This window comes from Cetorhinus maximus, chromosome 20 (assembly GCF_964194155.1).
Source record: "Cetorhinus maximus chromosome 20, sCetMax3.hap1.1, whole genome shotgun sequence".
NCBI classification, from domain to species: Eukaryota; Metazoa; Chordata; class Chondrichthyes; order Lamniformes; family Cetorhinidae; genus Cetorhinus; species Cetorhinus maximus.
The window spans coordinates 78339956-78359252 of NC_135898.1; the positions used below are offsets into that span (position 1 = coordinate 78339956).

The 19297-nt window shown below is 44.2% G+C and overlaps 1 protein-coding gene across 2 annotated transcripts in view; it reads right to left on the bottom strand.

Moving 5' to 3' along the window:
- Positions 1 to 378: 378 nt before the first annotated feature.
- The window catches only part of sh3pxd2aa (SH3 and PX domains 2Aa), a 507011-nt gene continuing 488092 nt past the window's right edge, over positions 379 to 19297 (bottom strand). For both annotated transcript variants that reach the window (XM_078564963.1, XM_078564962.1), the window contains 3 exons: positions 6921 to 6970; positions 5399 to 5518; positions 379 to 2511 (listed from right to left, as the gene is read on the bottom strand). In XM_078564963.1, coding sequence (XP_078421089.1) covers positions 496 to 2511; positions 5399 to 5518; positions 6921 to 6970 — 2186 coding nt within the window. In that variant the 3' untranslated portion in view covers positions 379 to 495. The remainder of the gene's footprint in view (positions 2512 to 5398; positions 5519 to 6920; positions 6971 to 19297) is intronic.

A 19297-nucleotide genomic window follows, 5' to 3' on the forward strand; every position in this document is an offset into this window, starting at 1 on the left:
CACAGTGAAAAGAATGGTAATTCTCAGTTTATGTACTTTGGGCATGCTAAAGGCACCAGTGAAAAAAAAATCCAGAATAACTCCTGCCTATTCTGTTAGAAGTATATAATAAAAACAATAATAATTAATTTAAAACATCCAACTCTGCTCAAAGGTCCGGCTTTTGAGTAAATCTGTTGCATATGGGAATGCAACTCGCCTTTGTCCAGCTGTAAACAATCAGCTCCACTTTGACGCTTTCATGTCCTGAACTCACCATGTGCAGACAGACTACACGATTCCAGTTGTTTACAGGTGGCTTTCCACATACTCAATCACCTTCATGTTACAGTCTATGTTACAGTCTCACTGGTATAGACTAGCTCAGCAATCCAGCAGTTGAAATATAGCGACATTTATTCCATTGCAGGCTTGCAGTGTCTGCCTGACAGTTCTATTAGAAAATGCACATTGCATCTATAAATTAAACATATTCATATAAAAAACAAAGAAATATTAGTACTTCTTTTCTAAATAATTCGAAGGCACCCAGCCCTTTTGAGAGCGTCCACTATCTATTATTTGACAATACCACCAACCATTGGGATTACGTTCCAGCACCTCCACAGAGCTGCCTTCTTGGAAACCCATGGTCTCCTCATCTCCCTGATAGTCAGCGATTGTAACGTACACCTCCCTCCAGTTGTTCTGAATGAACTGAGGTTTCTCCTGGATGCACACTGGCTTTGGTCTCACAGCTGACACAGGAATTCCATTTTTCTGGGAAGTTCTGCCCATGGCATCCGATTCGATTACTCCACACCTTTCTGAAGGTCTGACCTTTGCCTGGTTGGGAACTGACACTGTAGCTGAGTGTAGAGTGTCAGACTCCTCACTCTTCTTCCGTAACCGGATGTTGTTGAAGGATGCATTACGCCGGATGTTCACTGTGGACCTGATATTCTCGTGGCACACCATAGATTCATTCCTCCTGAGTGATCCAGCGAGGTTGTTAGTTTCTTTGCTTGAGGGGGAAACAAAAACAGATTGTGGCCTCACGGCTATCTGTTTCAACCCATTTCTCATTTTTACTGAACCATTCATGCTCGTCCCTAGCCTTGTAAACCCTCCAGGGGGTTTTGCAGGAATTGGGGGTGTTGCTCTCCTTAGACCAAGGTTGATGTTGTTTAATGCCTGGACCTTGTTGTCTATTTTCTCCATGTTATTGAGTTGGTTTTCATTCACTGGCCTCTCCCCACTAGATGTTTCAGACTCTCCAGGACTCTGTGCTGGCATGCCACCAACATGCTCCAAGTAGAAGACAGGGGCCCATCCCTCAGCGTCTCCAATTCTAATAAACCACCAACCACTGTCCTGTTTTTCCAGAACCTCCACCATTATTCCTGCCGGAAAACTGATTTCATTGTCCTGAACTTTCTCATATTTATCCACCGTCTTGTACTGGCACAGTGATTCTGTTTCCTGCTCACTAGGTCTTGCTATGCCCAGTCCAGCTTGGCTGGGTGATGCATTTGTGGAAAGGTCCACTGTACTTTTGGTGAAAGAGTCTTCTGAATTTTCAGAGGACGTTAATGAGATAGTTTCTGCATCATCAGTTTTTGCCCCTTTGGAGTTGTGTTTCAGCTGTCCTGTGGGCCTAAGGTGGCGCCTGATGGTGCTGATCTCCATATTCTGTGTTTCTGGTTTCACCAGTAAAGGCTTTGGTCTCACGGAAGGCTTTGGTCTGGTTATGGGACTGGGAGCAGCATTCTGCTCTGTGTGTGCATTTGTTTCAGACACCTCCTTGTCTTTCTTTGGCCCAGTTTTCTGTGTTGTGCAAGGACTTATATCAGAGGTGGATTTGCAGTAACTCTCACCACTTTTTCTAGCATCAGTTTTTTTCTCAGATTTTAAGTGAAGGTCTTTTAGAGAGTGTTTTGATGAAATGTATTTTGGTGAAGAGCTGGTCTCAGATGCTGACAGTGCAGCAACAACTTGAGTAACAGTTTCATAAACGTGATTACATTCTAAGCTACTGCTGCTCCCTTCTTGGTTGCATTCCTTATTACTTGGAGGGTATACAAGCTGGTCCTCGCGAGACAAGCTTTCTGAAGATTCACCCACTTTGAAGTGGGCTTTCCGCAGTGTGGAGAGTGGGCATGGTTTGCTTTGCTGCTGGCTGGACTCTGTCTGGTCCTGACTTAATGAATCTTCCTTAGCCTGCTCATCAGCAGCCAACTTCATTTCAGTCTGGGGCTCAGAGTCGAAGATTGCAGCAGGAATATCATACTCTGGTTCCTCGAACTTGGGTTTTTGCTGCATGCATTCATTCTCATTTCCTGAACCCATTTCCTCGGAGTTTGGCTTGTTTTTGGTGGGTGGTGCCGGGGGAGGAATTTTTGGCCGGATCAGTGTGCTGCTTCTTCTAGACAGATTTGGCTTTTTCCTCTTGTCAATGTATGAAGATGGAGCCCAACCCTCCTGCTGCCCAATCTGCACATACCACCAGCCACCTAAATTTTTCTCAATGACCTAAGGATTAAATATATAAACAATTACTTTAAGCAGGTATCAAAGGGCAATGAGACAAAGATGGTGCATAAAGCATGGTGCTAGTGCTACAAGAGAATGTACATATCCATATAGTTTTGTGGCAAATCCCTGCTTACCGACAAGCTTTAGTTATAATATAAAATAATATAATATATAATATAATATAAAAATATTTCAAACTGCAAAACTGTAACAATATTACTGAGTGTTTCAAAAAGGTTTAAATGCTGTAATTTTGTAAACCATAAGGAATTTTTAAAAAGAGTCTAGAAAAGAAAAATTTAGATTTTGCCGTGTCTTAGCAATTACACAGACGAGGAACCTGTCGCCCGAGTGGAATTTGTGGGTATTGATAATGAAAGACTGGAAACTTAAGGCAAATCCCCCTCGCTGGCATTTGATGCTTGACACTTAACCAATTCTGTATTTACCTTCATCATAAACACATTGCAAAAACACTTCCATAAAATAATTTCAGTTCTGGCAGCAAATTTCTAAAGGAAGCTGAATTAGAATTGCCATCCAAAACCATTTCCTGGGAAATGTAAGCTCGTTTTTATTTAAAGGTGATAGAATTACAAAATTGCTTCGAACTAATTTTTTTGTGATGAGTTTCACGGTTACAGGACCGGAGAGGAAGCATGTGTGAGCTGTTGCCTGCACAGGAGGCTTGTTGGCTGTTTTGTTAGGTGCGTTAACGTCTGGTCTCAAGGCTTGTTTTATTAAGACAGGTCCTAACTGAAAAAGAAGCTAAGGTTTCAGGTTTCTGGGAAATCAACTGTGACCTCGGGTTGCTCGGGAAGTAGAAACTGTTGAAACCAGACAAAAGGACAGAGCCATGAGATGATCTCAGCAGTGGAGATTAATGCAGGTAGGCTATGAGGAGAAGAAAGTCATGATGCAGCTGGAAAAACACCAAAAGTACCTGAATCGGGAGCAGAGCTAAGAGGGATCTAGAGAAGGGTGCCTTTTGGAGGAAATTGTACCTGTGGAGCACAAATAAAGTAAAACTACTTGTATGGGACGACAACTGAAGCCTCAGAGAAAAGGAGCTGGAATTTGGTTCAAGGAAGTTCAAGAGTTTTGAAGAACTTTGTGGCTGGAATTGGTGTCACATATTCGAATAGGGAAGAGGTCTTGTGGCACAGTGGTAGTGTCGCTGCCTCTGAGCCAGAAGCGTCAGGTTCAAAACCCACTCCAGGACTCGATGGCCAAGGAGGGTGCATTTACAACGTTGCCAAACAGGATGAATATCAACTTGTAAATCCTTCCAACATATGCAATGGCAGGTAGTAAGAGAGGGAGAGATTCCTGATCAGACATGTGATGGAAAGAAATTGGAGCCTCTACCATCACTATCCATAGCTCCAGCCTACAACATGCATTTTTTAATAATTCATTTAGGGGATGTGGGCTACACTGACTGGGCCAGCAATTATTGCCCATCCCTAGTAGTCCTTGAGAAGGTGGTGGTGAGCTGCCTTTTTGAACCGCTGCAGTCCATGTGATGTAGGTACATCCACAGTGCTGTTAGGGAGGAAGTTCCAGCATTGTGACTCAGCGACAGTGAAGGAACAGCGATATATTTCCAAGTCAGGATAGTGAGTGACTTGGAGGGGAACTTCCAGGTGGTGGTGATCCCATCTATCTGCTGCCCTTGTCCTTCTAGATGGTAGTGGTTGTGGGTTTGGAAGGTGCTGTCTAAGGAGCCTTGGTGAATTCCTGCAGTGCATCTTGTAGATGGTACACACTGTGCGTTGGTGGTAGAGGGAGTGAATGTTTGTGGACATGGTGTCAATCAAGTGCGCCGCTTTGCCCTGGACGATGTCCAGCTTCTTGAGTGCTGTGGGAGCTGCACTCAACAAGGCAAGTGGGGAGTATTCCATCACGCTCCTGACTTATGCCTTGTAAATGGTGGACAGGCTTTGGGGAGTCAGGAGGTGAGTTATTCGTTGCATGATTCCTGGCCTCTGACCTGCTCTTGTAGCCACAGTATTTATATGGCTAGTCCAGTTCAGCTTCTGGTCAATGGTAACCCCCAGGATGTTGATTGTTTTGTTTTTCATTCATTTAGGCCCGCATTTATTGCCCATCAGAGGGGCAGTTAAGAGTCAACCACATGGATGTGGGTTTGGAGTCACATGTAGGTCAGAAGATTTCCTCCCCTAAAGTGAACCAGATGGGTTTTTACAGCAATCGACAAAGGTTTCATGGTCATCATCAGACTTTCAATTCCAGATTTTTATTGAATTCAAACTGCACCATCTACCGTGGTGGGATTTGAGGCCGGGTCCCCAAAGCATTACCCTGGGTCTCTGGATTACTAGTCCAGTGACAATACCACCACACCATCGCATTTAAAAGTGTATGTTGCCACTGCAAATTAAACTCCTTGGGGAGCTGGTAGGCCAGTTGGCTAGACAGGTCAGATTGACGCCAACAGACCGGGGTTCAACCCTTGTTCAGGCTGGAGTGGATTCGGGAACCTGCCTCCTTGCCCCACCTGTGGTGGAGATCATAGCACTGTGGGTCGGGCACAGAATGCAAGAAGAAGAACAAATTCTAAGCAGACAGTTAGTAAATCTGAGATTTATCTTTGTTTTTTCTGCTAATTAAAGTGTAATTTACAGTTCATATTGACCACAATTTGCCTGTTAACTCATGTTTAATTTATGTTGACTTTGGGTTGATTGTTAAAATAAAAGTTATAAAAAATGAAATCTTATTTATTGTGGTTTTGTTGGAGGAGTCGTTTAGTAAATTTGGTTTAGTTTGTTGGACTCCACAGGATCATAACATTTTGCATATAAGTATTAAGCTTCCCTGTGCTAGGTTCTATAGGAGATTGTTAAAACATGCTGTGTACCTCGGCTTTCTGCCCTCCACGGAAACTGATTCCATCAGCAATGTGTGTCTGGAATTCTGCAATGGTGTAGTACTCCACTTCAACAGCAGGTGGCTCTGGAGGCTTTGGAAGCTGGAACCCCTGTGCAATACATTAAGTCAACCCTGGTTAGAAACCTTGAAAAGAACCTGGTATTTGCACGACTGTTGTCATTAGATCTAGCATGGAGTACAAGTAAAAGAAAATTTCAGTTTATTTGGCTAAAAAATTTACTCTCGCTCCTTCCCATTTTTAACATTTAGTATTTCAGATTTTCAGAAAGGGCAACAAATATGAAATTATTCATTGATTTTTTTGCTTCGATTTATTGCAGGATTCCTTTCCATGTAACAAGCTATTCCCTAACTAAGGATGTAGCAAGAAACTGCTAACAGCCCTCAGCTAAATCTGGTCTTACCTGACACCAACAAAAGGGCTAGTCTGGTCTGGAACTATTCAGATTTGTACAGGAGGTGGTCATTTGACCCATTTGTGTTGACATTTTGCTAGAGCAATATATATCCCAGTGGCCCACTCTTTCGTTGGTCCTGTGTTTCAAATATTTCCCCAAACTCTCCCACATAACAACAGTATCTACTGCTATGGCAGGCGGAATGTAAATGCCAAGCTGCCCAAATCCCAGAGGGAAACCTGAAGCAGCTGCCACAACTATTTGCAATTTGTACTTATTTCGAGATGCGGGCTTTGAATTCAGTAAAAAGGCCACCAAGTCTAATAGATTTCTTACAAAACTAAATTAAACCATTATTAATAAAAGAAATTATTTTAAGCACATATACAGAGCTACAAATTACTACTATGACAACATCTAAATCCCCTAATTAATCTAAACCCCAGTTACACTTTCGTTAAGACAACAGTGAGACACACAGATTTTTAAAAGACCCAGGCAAAGTAACACACAATACCCTGAACAGTCAGATTCAAAGAGTTTTTCTCAGCTTCAGTTCATTGTAGACAGCAACTTGAGATGTAGATGCTGGAGACTTTTTACACTTATGTTAGATCTTAGAATGCCTAACCTTACACACACAACCTTCGCTCCTTTATACATATTTTCCCCTTTAAATGAAAATTCCCATTGTTTCACTTTGGGCTGAATTTTTCCGTCGGCGAGAAGGGGGTGGGGCCCGCTCGCCAACGTGAAAATGAACGGGATGACGTCAGGGGGAACTCCTGACATCATCCCGCCCCATTTAAATCTTCAGGAAGGCAGGGGCACAGCGCGATCAGCTGTCTGCCCGCCGACCTGTCAATGGCCTCAATTGAGGCCATTGACAGGATAATTAAAACAATTAAAGGAACTGCCCGTCCAACCTTAAGGTTGGTGGGCAGGCCAGGAGCCCCGGCGGGCTTCTGAAAAAATATGAAACCCATGTGCACTTGCTGCCCTTGCCCGTTTTGGGGCACAGGTTGTGAGATTGGAAGGTGTTACTGAATAAGTAAATTGCTGATGTGACAGGAAAACAAAATCAATACATACCAAGCTGGCTTCTCTGCGTGGTGGCGGCTTCTGCCTTAGGTTTGGGGAACCTGTGAAAAGAGGACAATATTGGTACTTATTGAAGAAACAGTTTTAACTACAAGGCAGTTTGGGGTCTCTTCAGACGACAAGTAGTTTGCTTATATTGCATCATTAGTCAGAATACTGAGTGGAAATGATATGCATTGATGCACAGTGGGAAATATTACTGAGGGCTGTACATTGAATCATGCCTGCACTCAATATTAGCTGGTTCCATGGTGGCCCGGGAAGGAGCTGCAATCTAATGTGCTCACACCAAGAGAAGGGAAACAAATTATGCATATTTTAAACAAAGAACAAAGAAAAGTACAGCACAGGAACAGGTCCTTCGGCCCTCCAAGCCTGCGCCGATCATATTGCCCGTCAACTAAAACATTTTGCACTTCCGGGGTCTGTATCCCTCTATTCCCATCCTATTCATGTATTTGTCAAGCTGCCTCTTAAACACCACTATCGTACCTACTTCCACCACCTGCTCCGGCAGCTAATTCCAGACACTCACTACCCTCTGCGTAAAAAACTTGCCCCGCACATCTCCTCTATGGTTTTCTCCTCTCACCTTAAATCTATGTCCCCTAGTAATTGACTCTTCCACCCTGGGAAAAAGCTTCTGACTATCTACTCTGTCCATGCCACTCATAATTTTGTAAACTTCTATCAAGTTGCCCTTCAATCTCCGTCGCTCTAGTGAGAACAATCTGAGTTTCTTCAACCTCTCCTCATAGTTAATAACCTCCAGACCAGGCAACATCCTGGTAAACCTCCTCTGCACCCTCTCCAACGCCTCCATATCCTTCTGGTAATGTGGCAACCAGAACTGCATGCAATATTCCAAGTGTGGCCTAACTAAGGTCCTATACAGCTGCAGCATGACTTCCCAGCTTTTGTACTCAATACCCCTGCCAATGAAGGCAAGCATGCCATTTGCCTTCCTGACTACCTTATCCACCTGCATTGCCACTTTCAGTGACCTGTGGACCTGTACACCCAGATCCCTCTGCCCGTCGATGCACTTAAGGGTTCTGCCATTTACTGTATAATTCCTGCCTGTATTAGACCTTCCAAAATGCATTACCTCGCATTTGTCCGGATTAAACTCCATCTGCCATTTCTCCGCCCAAGTCTTCAACCGATCTATATCCTTTGACAATCCTCTTCACTATCTGCAACTCCTCCAACCTTAGTGTTGTCTGCAAACTTACTAATTAGCCCAGTTACATTTTCCTCCAAATCATTCATGTATACTACAAACAGCAAAGGTCCCAGCACTAATCCCTGCGGAACTCCACTAGTCACAGCTCTCCATTCAGAAAAGCACCTTTCCAATGCTACCCTCTGTCTTTACTTGAAGTTTCAGAAACATGAAGGCTTAGAAATTCTGCTGTGTTGCTAAACAGCCTCTAGAGCCTCCAAAATGGTAGGCAGAACGTAAATGCTCATTATGAGCTGGAAATGCAATGTCTGCCATATTGGTAAAGGCCAAAAAAAAGGCTTCCAGGGCCCACACTTGAGATTGTGTGCACATGCAAATAAGAAGACCAACGTCTGCTGAGGCCCCAACACAAGACTGGCTTGCCCTAAGGCAGCCAACACCAAGCCTACATGCAGCCTAATAGCCAGATTCTAAAGAGATTGTTAGATCACCATCAAAATAAGTAAGTTTTAAAAAAAACTTACCTGTATGGGGCATCGGCAGCAGAAAAGTTAAGGGTGCTGCCAAAGGCCATGGTCCACGGCAATGATTTATAAAGTGGAAGAATTATCTCAATATTTAGACTCAATGTTGAGCTTTCAATACATCCCAACAAGTGATTTGCTTTACACACTCCCAATGAGCATTGTTGTAATTTATTGTCAATTTATCATCAACCAGGATTTCCAGATCTCTTTTGTTTTCCAAGCAGATGATTTTCTTTCCGTTGTCCTGACGTGAGGCTTTTTGCATGTCTCTACATTGAATTTCATCTGCCACCTGTCTGCCCAATACCCAAGTATATTCAAATTCTCCTGTAGCTTATTCTGTTCAGCTTTGCTGCCGACCAACTTCATTAGTTTTACATCAGCTTCAATTCTGGCCATTGTGCTTGTAACTTTTAGATCCAGATTTTATATGAAGATGGTCCCAAAATGGACCTCGTTGAACCACAGTGATAATATTCTCCCAGGTTGAAGATAATCCTTATACAATCATAACTGGGTCAAAATCCCAGATTGTTCTATTCTATAAGCATTGAGAAAGCACCTTCTTAGCTTTTACCTCCTTGACACATCTGTGTAATTAATAAGGCTCAAATTAGCAAATTGTACTCGGCACAAGCTTAGTGTTCAAAAGTCTTAATTTGTACATACTATTGGGAGGCTTTAAAGAAAGTCTTTAAGTTGGCATTTCTTTAAGTGCTAAATACTGTAATGTAACTTCAAGAAAGAACATGTGAAGTTATGGTGGGGAAACTATTGGAAGCAATTCTGAGGGATAAAATTAATCTACACTTGGAGAGGCAGGGATTAATCAAGGACAGTCAGCATGGTTTTGTTAAGGGGAGGTCATGTTTGACCAATTTGATTGAATTTTTCGAAGAGGTGACCAGGTGTGTAGATGAGAGCAATACATTTGACGTAGACTACTTGGACTTCAGCAAGGCTTTTGATAAGGTCCCGCATGGGAGAATGATAACGAAGGTAAGAGCCCATGGGATCCAAGGCAATTTGGCAAATTGGATCCAGAATTGGCAGGAAGCAGAGGGTGGAGGGTGTTGGCCGAGGGGCATTCTTGTGACTGGATGCCTGTGTCCAGTGGGGTTCCACAGGGATCAGTGTTGGGTCCATTGCTGTTTGTGGTATATATAAATGATTTAGACTTGAATGTAGGAAGGTTGATCAGTAAATTCGCGGATGACACGAAAATTGGTGGGGTGGTAAATAGTGAGGAAGATAGTCTTAGATTACAGGAGGGTGTAGATGGGCTGGTCAGGTGGGCTGATCAGTGACAAATGGAATTTAATCTGGATAAGTGTCAGGTGATGCACTTGGGCAGGACAAACAAGGCACAGGAATACATGATGAATGGTAAGACCCTGGGAAGTAACGAGAATCAGAGGGATCCCGGTGTGCATGTCCACCGGTCCCTTAAGGTAGCGGGACAGGTAGATAAGGTGGTTAAGAAGGCATATGGGATACTTGCCTTTATTAGCCGAGGCATAGAATATAAGAGCAGGGAGGTTACGCTGGAACTGTATAAAGTGCTGATTAGGCCACAGCCAGAGTATTGCGTGCAGTCTTGGAATCCGCATATAGGAAGGATGTGATTGCACTGGAGAGAGTGCAGAGGAGATTTAGCAGGATGTTGCCTGGGCTCGAGACTTTTCGTTATGAGAAGAGATTGGGTAGACTGGGGTTATTTTCCCTGGAGCAGAGGAGATTGAGGGGGGACATGATTGAGGTGTATAAAATTATGAGGGGCATAGATAGGGTAGATAAGAAGGAACTTTTCCTCTTGTTGGAGGGATCAATAACCAGGGGGCATAGATTTAAGGTAAGGGGCAGGACTTTTAGAGGGGGTGTGAGGAAGAATTTTTTCACCCAGAGTGTGGTGGGAATCTGGAACTCACTGCCTGAAAGGGTGGTAGAGGCAGAAACCCTCATAACATTTAAGAAGTATTTGGATATGCACTTGTGATGCTATGGTATACAAGGCTATGGGCCTAGTGTGGAAAATGGGATTAGAATAGTTAGGTAATTGTTTGACTGGTGCAGACTCGATGGGCCGAAGGGCCTTTTTCTGTGCTATAGACCTCTATGACTCTATGGCATATTTGGGCTCCAGTGAGTCTAGTATTAGCAGGTTGCAATGGTGATTGGCTAGAAGGATGGCTTGAGGGCTAGATGTACCAGGAGCTCCAGCCAAAAGGGTACAAGTTAAGGGAGCCAGAAGCACTCTTCCCATTGTTCATGAATTACAAATATTTCGTTAGAAGTTGTTGGTTGTGTTGACACAGGTGTTTTTAATTTAGTAATTTAGCTGACTAGGCCAGCACTTGTTGCCCATCCCTAATGGCCCTTGAGAAGATGGTGGTGAGCTGCCATCTGGAACTGCTGCAGTCCATGTGGTGTAGGGGAGGGAGTTCCAGGATTTTGATCTAGCGACAGTGAAAGAGCTGTGACATAATTCCAAGTCAGGATTGTGTGTGACTTGGAGCGGAACTTCCAGGTGGTGGTATTCCCATCCATCTGCTCCCTTGTCCTTCTACATGTTAGAGATTGCGGGTTTGGAAGGTGCTGTAGATAGAGCCTTGGTGAGTTGCTGCAGTGCATCTTGTAGATGGTACACACTGCTGCTACTGTGCATTGGTGGTGGAAGGAGTGAATGTTTAAGGTGGTGGGTGGGGTACCAATCAAGTGGGCTGCTCTGTCCTGGATGAAAGAATAGACCCGAAAAGTCCCGGGATCCATAATATGACAGGCCGACATGCACTGCACTTGTGAACCATGCCATGTTTCAACACGTGAAATGCTAAGTATTAACCTTTTTTTTATTCATTCATGGGATGTGGGTGTCACTGGCTAGGCCAGCATTTATTGCCCACCCCTAACTGCCCTTGAGAAGGTGGTGGTGAGCTGCCTTCTTGAACCGCTGCAGTCCATGTGGCATAGGTACACCCACAGTGCTGTTAGGAAGGAAGTTCCAGGGTTTTGACGCAGCGACAGTGAAGGAACAGCAATATATTTCCAAGTCAGGATGGTGAGTGACTCGGAGGGGAACTTCCAGGTGATGGGGTTCCCATCCATATACGAGAATACGAGCAGCTAGGGGCTAAATTAAAAAGCTGAACCAAAAAGGTAATAATCTCTGGATTACTACCTGAGTCACGAGCTAATTGGCACAGGGTCAATAAGATTAAAGAGGTAAATGCGTGGCTCAAAGATTGCTGTGGGAGAAATGAGTTTGAATTCATGGGACATTAGCACCAGTACTGGGGAAAGAGGAAGCTAGTCCGTTCGAATGGGCTCCACTTGAATCATGCTGGGACCAGTGTCCTGGCGAATTGCATAACTTGGGTTGTAGATAGGGCTTTAAACTAAATAGTGGGGGGGGAGGGTTCAGCTGCATGGGAATATAAAAAAATCAAAGTTTAAGGAGAGGGGAAGAGTGCAGGTTAGTGACGAGGCTGATTTTTACCAAAAAGTGAAAGGAAGGGACAGTGTGTGTAAACGCCATGTTGCACCAAAGAATCATATAAGAGCAGGGAAAATTGACAATAGGGCAAACCTAAAGGCTTTGTGTCTTAATGTGCATAGCATCGGAGTTAACAGCGCAAATAAAGATAAATAGGTATGATTTGTTGGCGATTACTGAGACGTGATTACAGGGAGAACAGGTTTGGGAGTTGAATATCCAAGGGTACTCAGTGTTTCGGAAGGATAGGCAGGAAGGAAAGGAGGGTGTAGCTTTGTTAGTAAAGGAAGAGATCAGTGCTATAGTGAGGAATGAAATAGGCACTGGAGAGCAAGATGTAGAGACAGTCTGGGTAGAAATAAGAAATAGCAAGGGAAAGAAATCCCTGGTGGGAGTAATCTATAGGTCCCCAAACAGTAGTTCAGCAGTAGGGCACAGTAGAAACCAGGAAATACTGGGAGCATGTAAGAAAGGCATGGCAATAATTATGGGTGATTTTTAATATGCATATAGACTGGACTAATCAAATTGGCAAGGGTAGCCACGAGGGAGAGTGTATTAGAGATTGTTTCTTGAAGCAATATGTTGTGGAGCCAACCAGGGAGCAGGCTATTCTAAATTTGGTTTTGTGTAATGAGATGGGATTAATTAACGATCTCATAGTAAAAGATCCTCTAGGGAAGAGTGATCATAGCATGCTAGAATTTCAAGTTCAGTTTGAGATCGAGAAACTTGAGTCCCACACTCGTGTTCTGGAGTTAAACAAAGGTAACTACATAGGCATGAGGGCAGATTTGGCCCCAGTGGACTGGGCAGGAAGACTACAAGGTAGGACAGTTGATGAACAGTGGCAGATATTTAAGGAGATATTCAATTCCTCCCAAGTAAAATATATTCCAAAGAGGAAGAAAGATGGTAAGAGGGGGAAAAAGCATTCATGGCTAAGCAAGGAAGTTAAAGATAACATAAAGGCAAAAACTAAGGCATACCAAATTGCAAAGGTCAGTGGCAGGCTGGAAGATTGGGAAACTTTTAAAGGTCAACAAATGGTTACTAAAAAAATAATAAAAAGAGCAAAGGCAAATTAGTAGACGCAACAGGCATGCATGCTTCTGAACTGCTCCTTCATGCATAGTGATCACAGTCAATCCATCTGTCATTATGCAGGATAAGATTTCACATAACAAAAGGGAGAGAGCCAAGACTGGTGGGGGAACCCCAGAGTTGTGGGCCTTCTCACCATTTTAAAAAACTGGCCGCAGAGCTGGCTGGTGAGGACAGGGATTGTTCCTGCGCGCAAGGTGAGACTGGCCTCCCAACAAGCCAGTGAGGGTGCATACAGTGTTCATTGACAACATGTGGGCAATGAATTTGAATGATCTTTAATGTATGAGCCAGCCTATTCAATTACTAATTCTCTCTTCTCTCTATTCTAGGTGCCAGTATAAAAAAAGGGGGAGGATGGCCTCAACAGGAAGACTCCACTCCAGCCCCCAGACCACCTCTGAGGATGAAGCAGACCTACCCTCAAATGAAGAATTGCCACTGCGTTCACCTGCACCCAGTGCAGATACACACATCTTGGTGGGACCTAGTTTTAGAGTAGGTTCGGGTTCACAATCTGGTGATCACCTCATAGACGTGTGTCCACAGCAGGTGGAGACAGTGACAGCTGAGGTCTCTGACACTTGGAGGATTGCTGGAAACATGGCCCCTAATGAGACTGAGTCCGACGATGAGCCTCTGGAATCTGCCCTAAGAGAAATGTTGGAGATGCAGGGACAGGCAGGGGAACATCAGGCAGAGTTGTCAGAAGCCATTGGCAGAGTGGAACGAAGGATGGAGGAGTCCATTCGTCCATGTTCTGTCTGATGTCGTGGCTCCAGCATGCGAGCGCATCAAAGTCTCCATGGAAAGGGTGGCGGATGCCTTGGAGACCCAGGTTCTGCTGGATTTGTGCTCCGACCTGCACACTATCGCTCTAGCCATGTGTGCGTTCCAGAAGTGGCTAGGCGAGAGTGGGATAGCGTACCTCAACTTCCCTCCAGGTGCCCCTTCTCCTCAAGAAGTCAGGGAAGGGCATTAATTCTCACATATTCTCACCACAATAAGTAGCCTTTATTTCCACATCTGCGACATCAGCAAAGGCACATCGTATGTGACAATGGTGGTTGGCCAATACACCTGTTAGCCTTAAATCTCAGGCAGATATTATTTGGGCTCAGGAGAATTGCTCATCAAGGTTAGTGATTATCCTGCTGCTGTCGCACTGATGTCTGTTGTTTGTGGATGGCACAAGTATTTATCATGACTAATGTTATAATCGTTTCTCCAATGTGCAGTTTGCAATTGTGATTACTTTGACGGTGAGTTTTTGGAAGTGGCATCAAACGACGAACCCCATAGGTGTCCATGCCTCTCTGTTGTTTTGCCTCTGCGGCTGAATGTCATTCCATGCTTGGTTCCCACTCTTCCCATGCATGATGCTGAACTAGGGAGGTTAGGGTCAATCGTCAGGGAAAATTACAAATGTCTGCAGAAGGGGTATGATTGTGTGTGTCAGAGGTGTGTGTTCATCTTGATGAAGCCATCTCCTAACCTGTGAGGATCTTGCATTGCTCCTGGACAGTTGCTTCGCAGCGTTTACGTGATCCTTGTGTCATGGCAAGGCACCCAACTTGTTATGGAATTCATTGCCTGACAGTGCACTCACTGACTTAGGGCATATAGAAAGAATTAGCCTTTGAGAGCTGGACCATGTGGAGGACTGTGATGCTTTGAAAGCGAAGCTTTTGCACATCTCCTAAGTCCTCAGCAGGGTCTATGAAGGGGAGATGTTGTTATTGGCTGCTGTGTCAATACTGACTGGGCCACATTTCTCCCTAATGCAAAGCTCATCCAGGACAGAAGCTTGTCAGGCTCCTGACGATTGCCGGGTCCTGAATGTAACTAATCAAACTATTGTCCTGGTGAGGCACTCTCTGTGAGGACAATGCAAACAAACTTCGCAGCTTTGGGGGCATGATCACAGAAACACAGAATTTTAATGGCACAGAAGGCCATTTGGCCCATGATGTCTGCATCAGCTCTCCAAATGAGCATTATGACCTAGTGCCATTGCCCTGTCTTTTCCCTGTACCCTTGTACCCCTGCGCATTATTTCTATCAAATAATCATCTAATGCCCTCTTAAATGCCTCAATTGAACCTGCCTCTACCACACTTCCAGGCAGTGCATTCCAGACCCGAACCACTCGTTGTGTGAAAAAGTTTTTTTCTCACGTAACATTTGCTTCTTTTGCAAATCACTTTAAATCTGTGCCCTCTTGTTCTTGGTCCTTTTACGAGCAGGAACAGTTCCTCCCTATCTACTCTGTCCAGCCCCTTCATGATTTTGAACACCTGTATCAAATCTCCTCTTCGCCTTCTTCTCTCCAAGAAGAACAGTCCCAGCCTCTCCAATCTATCTTTGTAGCCGAAGTTTCTCATCCCTGGAGCCATTCTTGTAAGCCTCTTCTGCACTCTCTCCAATGTGTTCACATCCTTCCTATAATGTGGCACCCAGAACTGTGCACAATACTCCAGCTGAGGTCTAACGAGTGTCTTATATAAATTCAGCATAACCTCCCTGCTCTTGTACTCTAAGGCCCTATTAATAAAGCCCAGGATACTATATGTTTTATTAACTGCCCTCTCCACCTATCCTGCTACCTTCGATGATCAATGTACATATACACCCAAGTCCTTCTGCTTCTGCACCCACTTCAAAATTTCACCCCTTATTTTATATTGTCTATGTTCTTCCTCCCAAAATGCATCATCTCACACTTATCTGCATCGAACTTCATCTGCCACCTATCTGCCCACTCCACCAACTTGTCTATGTCCCTTTGAAGTTCTACACTGTCCTTCTCACAGTTCACAACACTCCCAAGCTTTGTATCATCCGCAAACTTTGGAATTTTCCCTTGCACAGCAAGATCCAGATTATTAATATATATCAGGAAAAGCAAGGGACCCAATACCGACCCCTGGGGAACTCCACTGCAAACCTCCCTCCAGCCCAAAAAATATCCATTGACCGTTACTCTCTGCTTCCTATTTTTCAGCCAAATTTGTATCCATGTTGCTACTGTCCCTTTTATTCCATGAGCAATAACTTTTCTGTTGTGTGACATTGTGTCAAATGTCTTCAAAGTCCATGAACTCCACATCAAAACCATTACCCTCATCGGCCTTTTCTATTAGCTCTTCAAAAAACCCCAGCAAGTTAGTGAAACATGATTTCCCCTTTAGAAATCCATGCTGGCTCTTCCTTATCAACCCATATTTTTCCATGTGACTACTAATTCTATCCAGAATAATTGTTTCGAGAATCTTGCCCACCACTGAAGTTAAACTGAATGGTCTGTAATTGCTGGGCTTATTCCTTACAAACTTTTTTGAACAACTGTGTAATGTTTGCAATTCTCCAGTCCTCCCCTGAGTCTAGGGAAGACTGAAAGGTTATGGCCAGTGCCCCTGCATTTTCTATTCTCGCTTCCTTCAAAGTCCTTGGATGCATATCATCTGGTCCCAGTGCCTTGTCAACTTTAAGTACCGACAGTCTATTCAACATTTCCTCCTTATCAATTTTGAACCCTTCTAGTGATAGAGTTCCCTCGCCTGTCACCATAGCCTGGGTAGCATCTACCTCCTTGGTAAAGACGGATACAAAGTAATTATTTAATACTTTAGCCATGGCCCCTTCATCCATGTGTAAATTCCCTTTTAGGTCCCTAATTGGCCCTACTCCTCCTTTTACCACACTTTTACTATTTATATGCCTATAGAAGACTTTGGGATTTCCCTTTATGTTGGCTGCCAGTCTTTTCTCATAATCCCTCTTCGCTTTTCTAATATGCTTTTTCACCTCTGCTCTGAACCTTCTGTATTCCTCTTGTTTCTCAATTGTATTTTCCACCTGACACCTGTCATAAGCTTTTTTTATCTTAATTTCTATCTCCTTTTTCATCAAGGGAGCTCTGGATTTGTTTGTCCTACCTTTCCCTTACGATGGAATATACCTTGACTGTGCCCGAACCAATTCTTTTTTTGAAGGTAGCCCATTGTTCAGCAACAGCTTTTCCTGCCCATCTTTTGTTCTACTCTATCTGGCCCAGCTCGTTCTTGCCCTATCGAAGTTGGCTCTTGTCCAATTAATTATTCTTACTCTGGATTGCCTATCGTTCTTTTCTATCATCGTCCTAAAACGTACAATGATCACTGTCTCCTAAATGATGTAGGGTTACAGATCACTGCGTCCTGATGTATAAAGGATGACTAGGGGTCAGTAGCAAGATGAGGCCTCTGCATTTTGCAGTTATGAGAGCTGGTAATGGGAGAAATGGAGTTCTCTGGATGCTGCTCCCTCTTGAGATGTCCAAGCACAACCACTGGCGAATGTTATTTGTGTACGGGCTGACTTATTAAGCTGGTGTCATACTGACATGAGTGTATCCATCTGCTTGAAAGCTGCCATGCCCACTGACTTGGCAATGCCATGATTGAAAGGACTGTACTATGTAGAGTTGCTAAAGGACATGCTCTAAGGAAGTGCTAATCATATTCCACAGCAGTTGTTGCCAAGGTTACTATGCCTTCTATGGATGACCCCATCGTTAGAGCAGAAGATTAGTAATGCTACTTCCATGATCATTGTGAGATTTCCGACCTTTCCTGAGATGTTCAAGCTGAGAATGAAGGTGTTGTTACGTCCCCTGTTGTTACGACCGGCCTTCAACTCACCTTGAAAGTCGAGAGAACAAAATTCCAAACTATTTTTCTAGCAGCAAGAAACTGAAATTTTTATTCACACCAAATTTTGTGCTCCTGCCTACCATGGTTAACGCATCTGGCGGGAGCGGAGAATTCTGCCCACGGTTACAGGGTGACCAAAGCAGGGAACTGAATATTCAAGGATATTTGTCATTTAGGAAGGATAGGCAGAAAGGAAAAGGAGATGGGGTAGAGCTGTTAATAAGGGATGAGATCAGTACATTAGTGAGAGAGGAAATTAGATCGAAGGATCAAGATGTAGAATCAGTCTGGGTGGAGCTAAGAAACAGCAAGGTCCAGCAAACATTGGTGGGAATTGTTTATAGGTCAACAAACTGTAGTGATGATGTTGGGCACCGTATAAATCAGGAAACTAGAGCTGCATGTAACATGGGAAATACAGTAACAAAGGGCAACTTCAATTTACAAATGGACTGGGTAAACTTAATTAGCACTAATGTTGTGGAGGGTAAATTCCTGAGCCAAGATTTCTAGGATGCCATCCGAAGATTTGGTGGGGAACGCATCCCCGCTGGCACTTCTGCCTCGCAACGATTTCACACTCCAACAAGTGTGAATTGGCTGCAGGTGGGACATCTGCCTCTCACTCGGGATGAAGTCCCGCCTCAGTGAGCTGCCAGACAATCTGATTGGCTGGCCGCTCTAGCTCCTGCAGCACCAGAAGCTATATTGGACAGTCCTGGGACTGCGTGCAGACCCCAGAGCCGAAGTCCCGGGACAGAGAGTGCAGGGTGGAGTTTAAGAAAGCAATTAGCAGAGCAAAGAGGGGATATGAGATAGCTCTGGCTGGTAAAAGTAGGGAAAATCCCAAGGTATTCTATAAGTATATCAATGGGAAGAGGATAACCAGGGAAAGAGTAGGGCCCATAAGGGACCAAGGGGGCAATCTATGAGTGGAGCCAGAGGACATTGCTAGAGTGTTGAATGAATACTTCACATCTGTCTTCACCCAAGAGAATGAGGATGAAGGTATCGAACTCGGGGAGACAGACTGCGAGGTTCTTAAGCAAATTGATATAGGGAGTGACAAGGTATTGGAGGTGTTGGCAGGCTTAAAAGTGGACAAATCTCCAGGTCCAGATGATTTGTGTCCCAGACTGCTGAGGGAGGCAAGGGAGGAGATCGCAGGGGCTCTGACCCAAATTTTAAATTCCTCTCTGGCCACGGGGGAGGTGCCAGAGGACTGGAGGACAGCTAATGTGATTCCGCTATTTAAGAAGGGTTGTAGAGATAAGCCAGGGAACTACAGGCCAATGTGACTCATGTCAGTGGTAGGGAAACTATTGGAGAAAGTTCTGAAGGAGACCATCTATCTCCACTTGGAG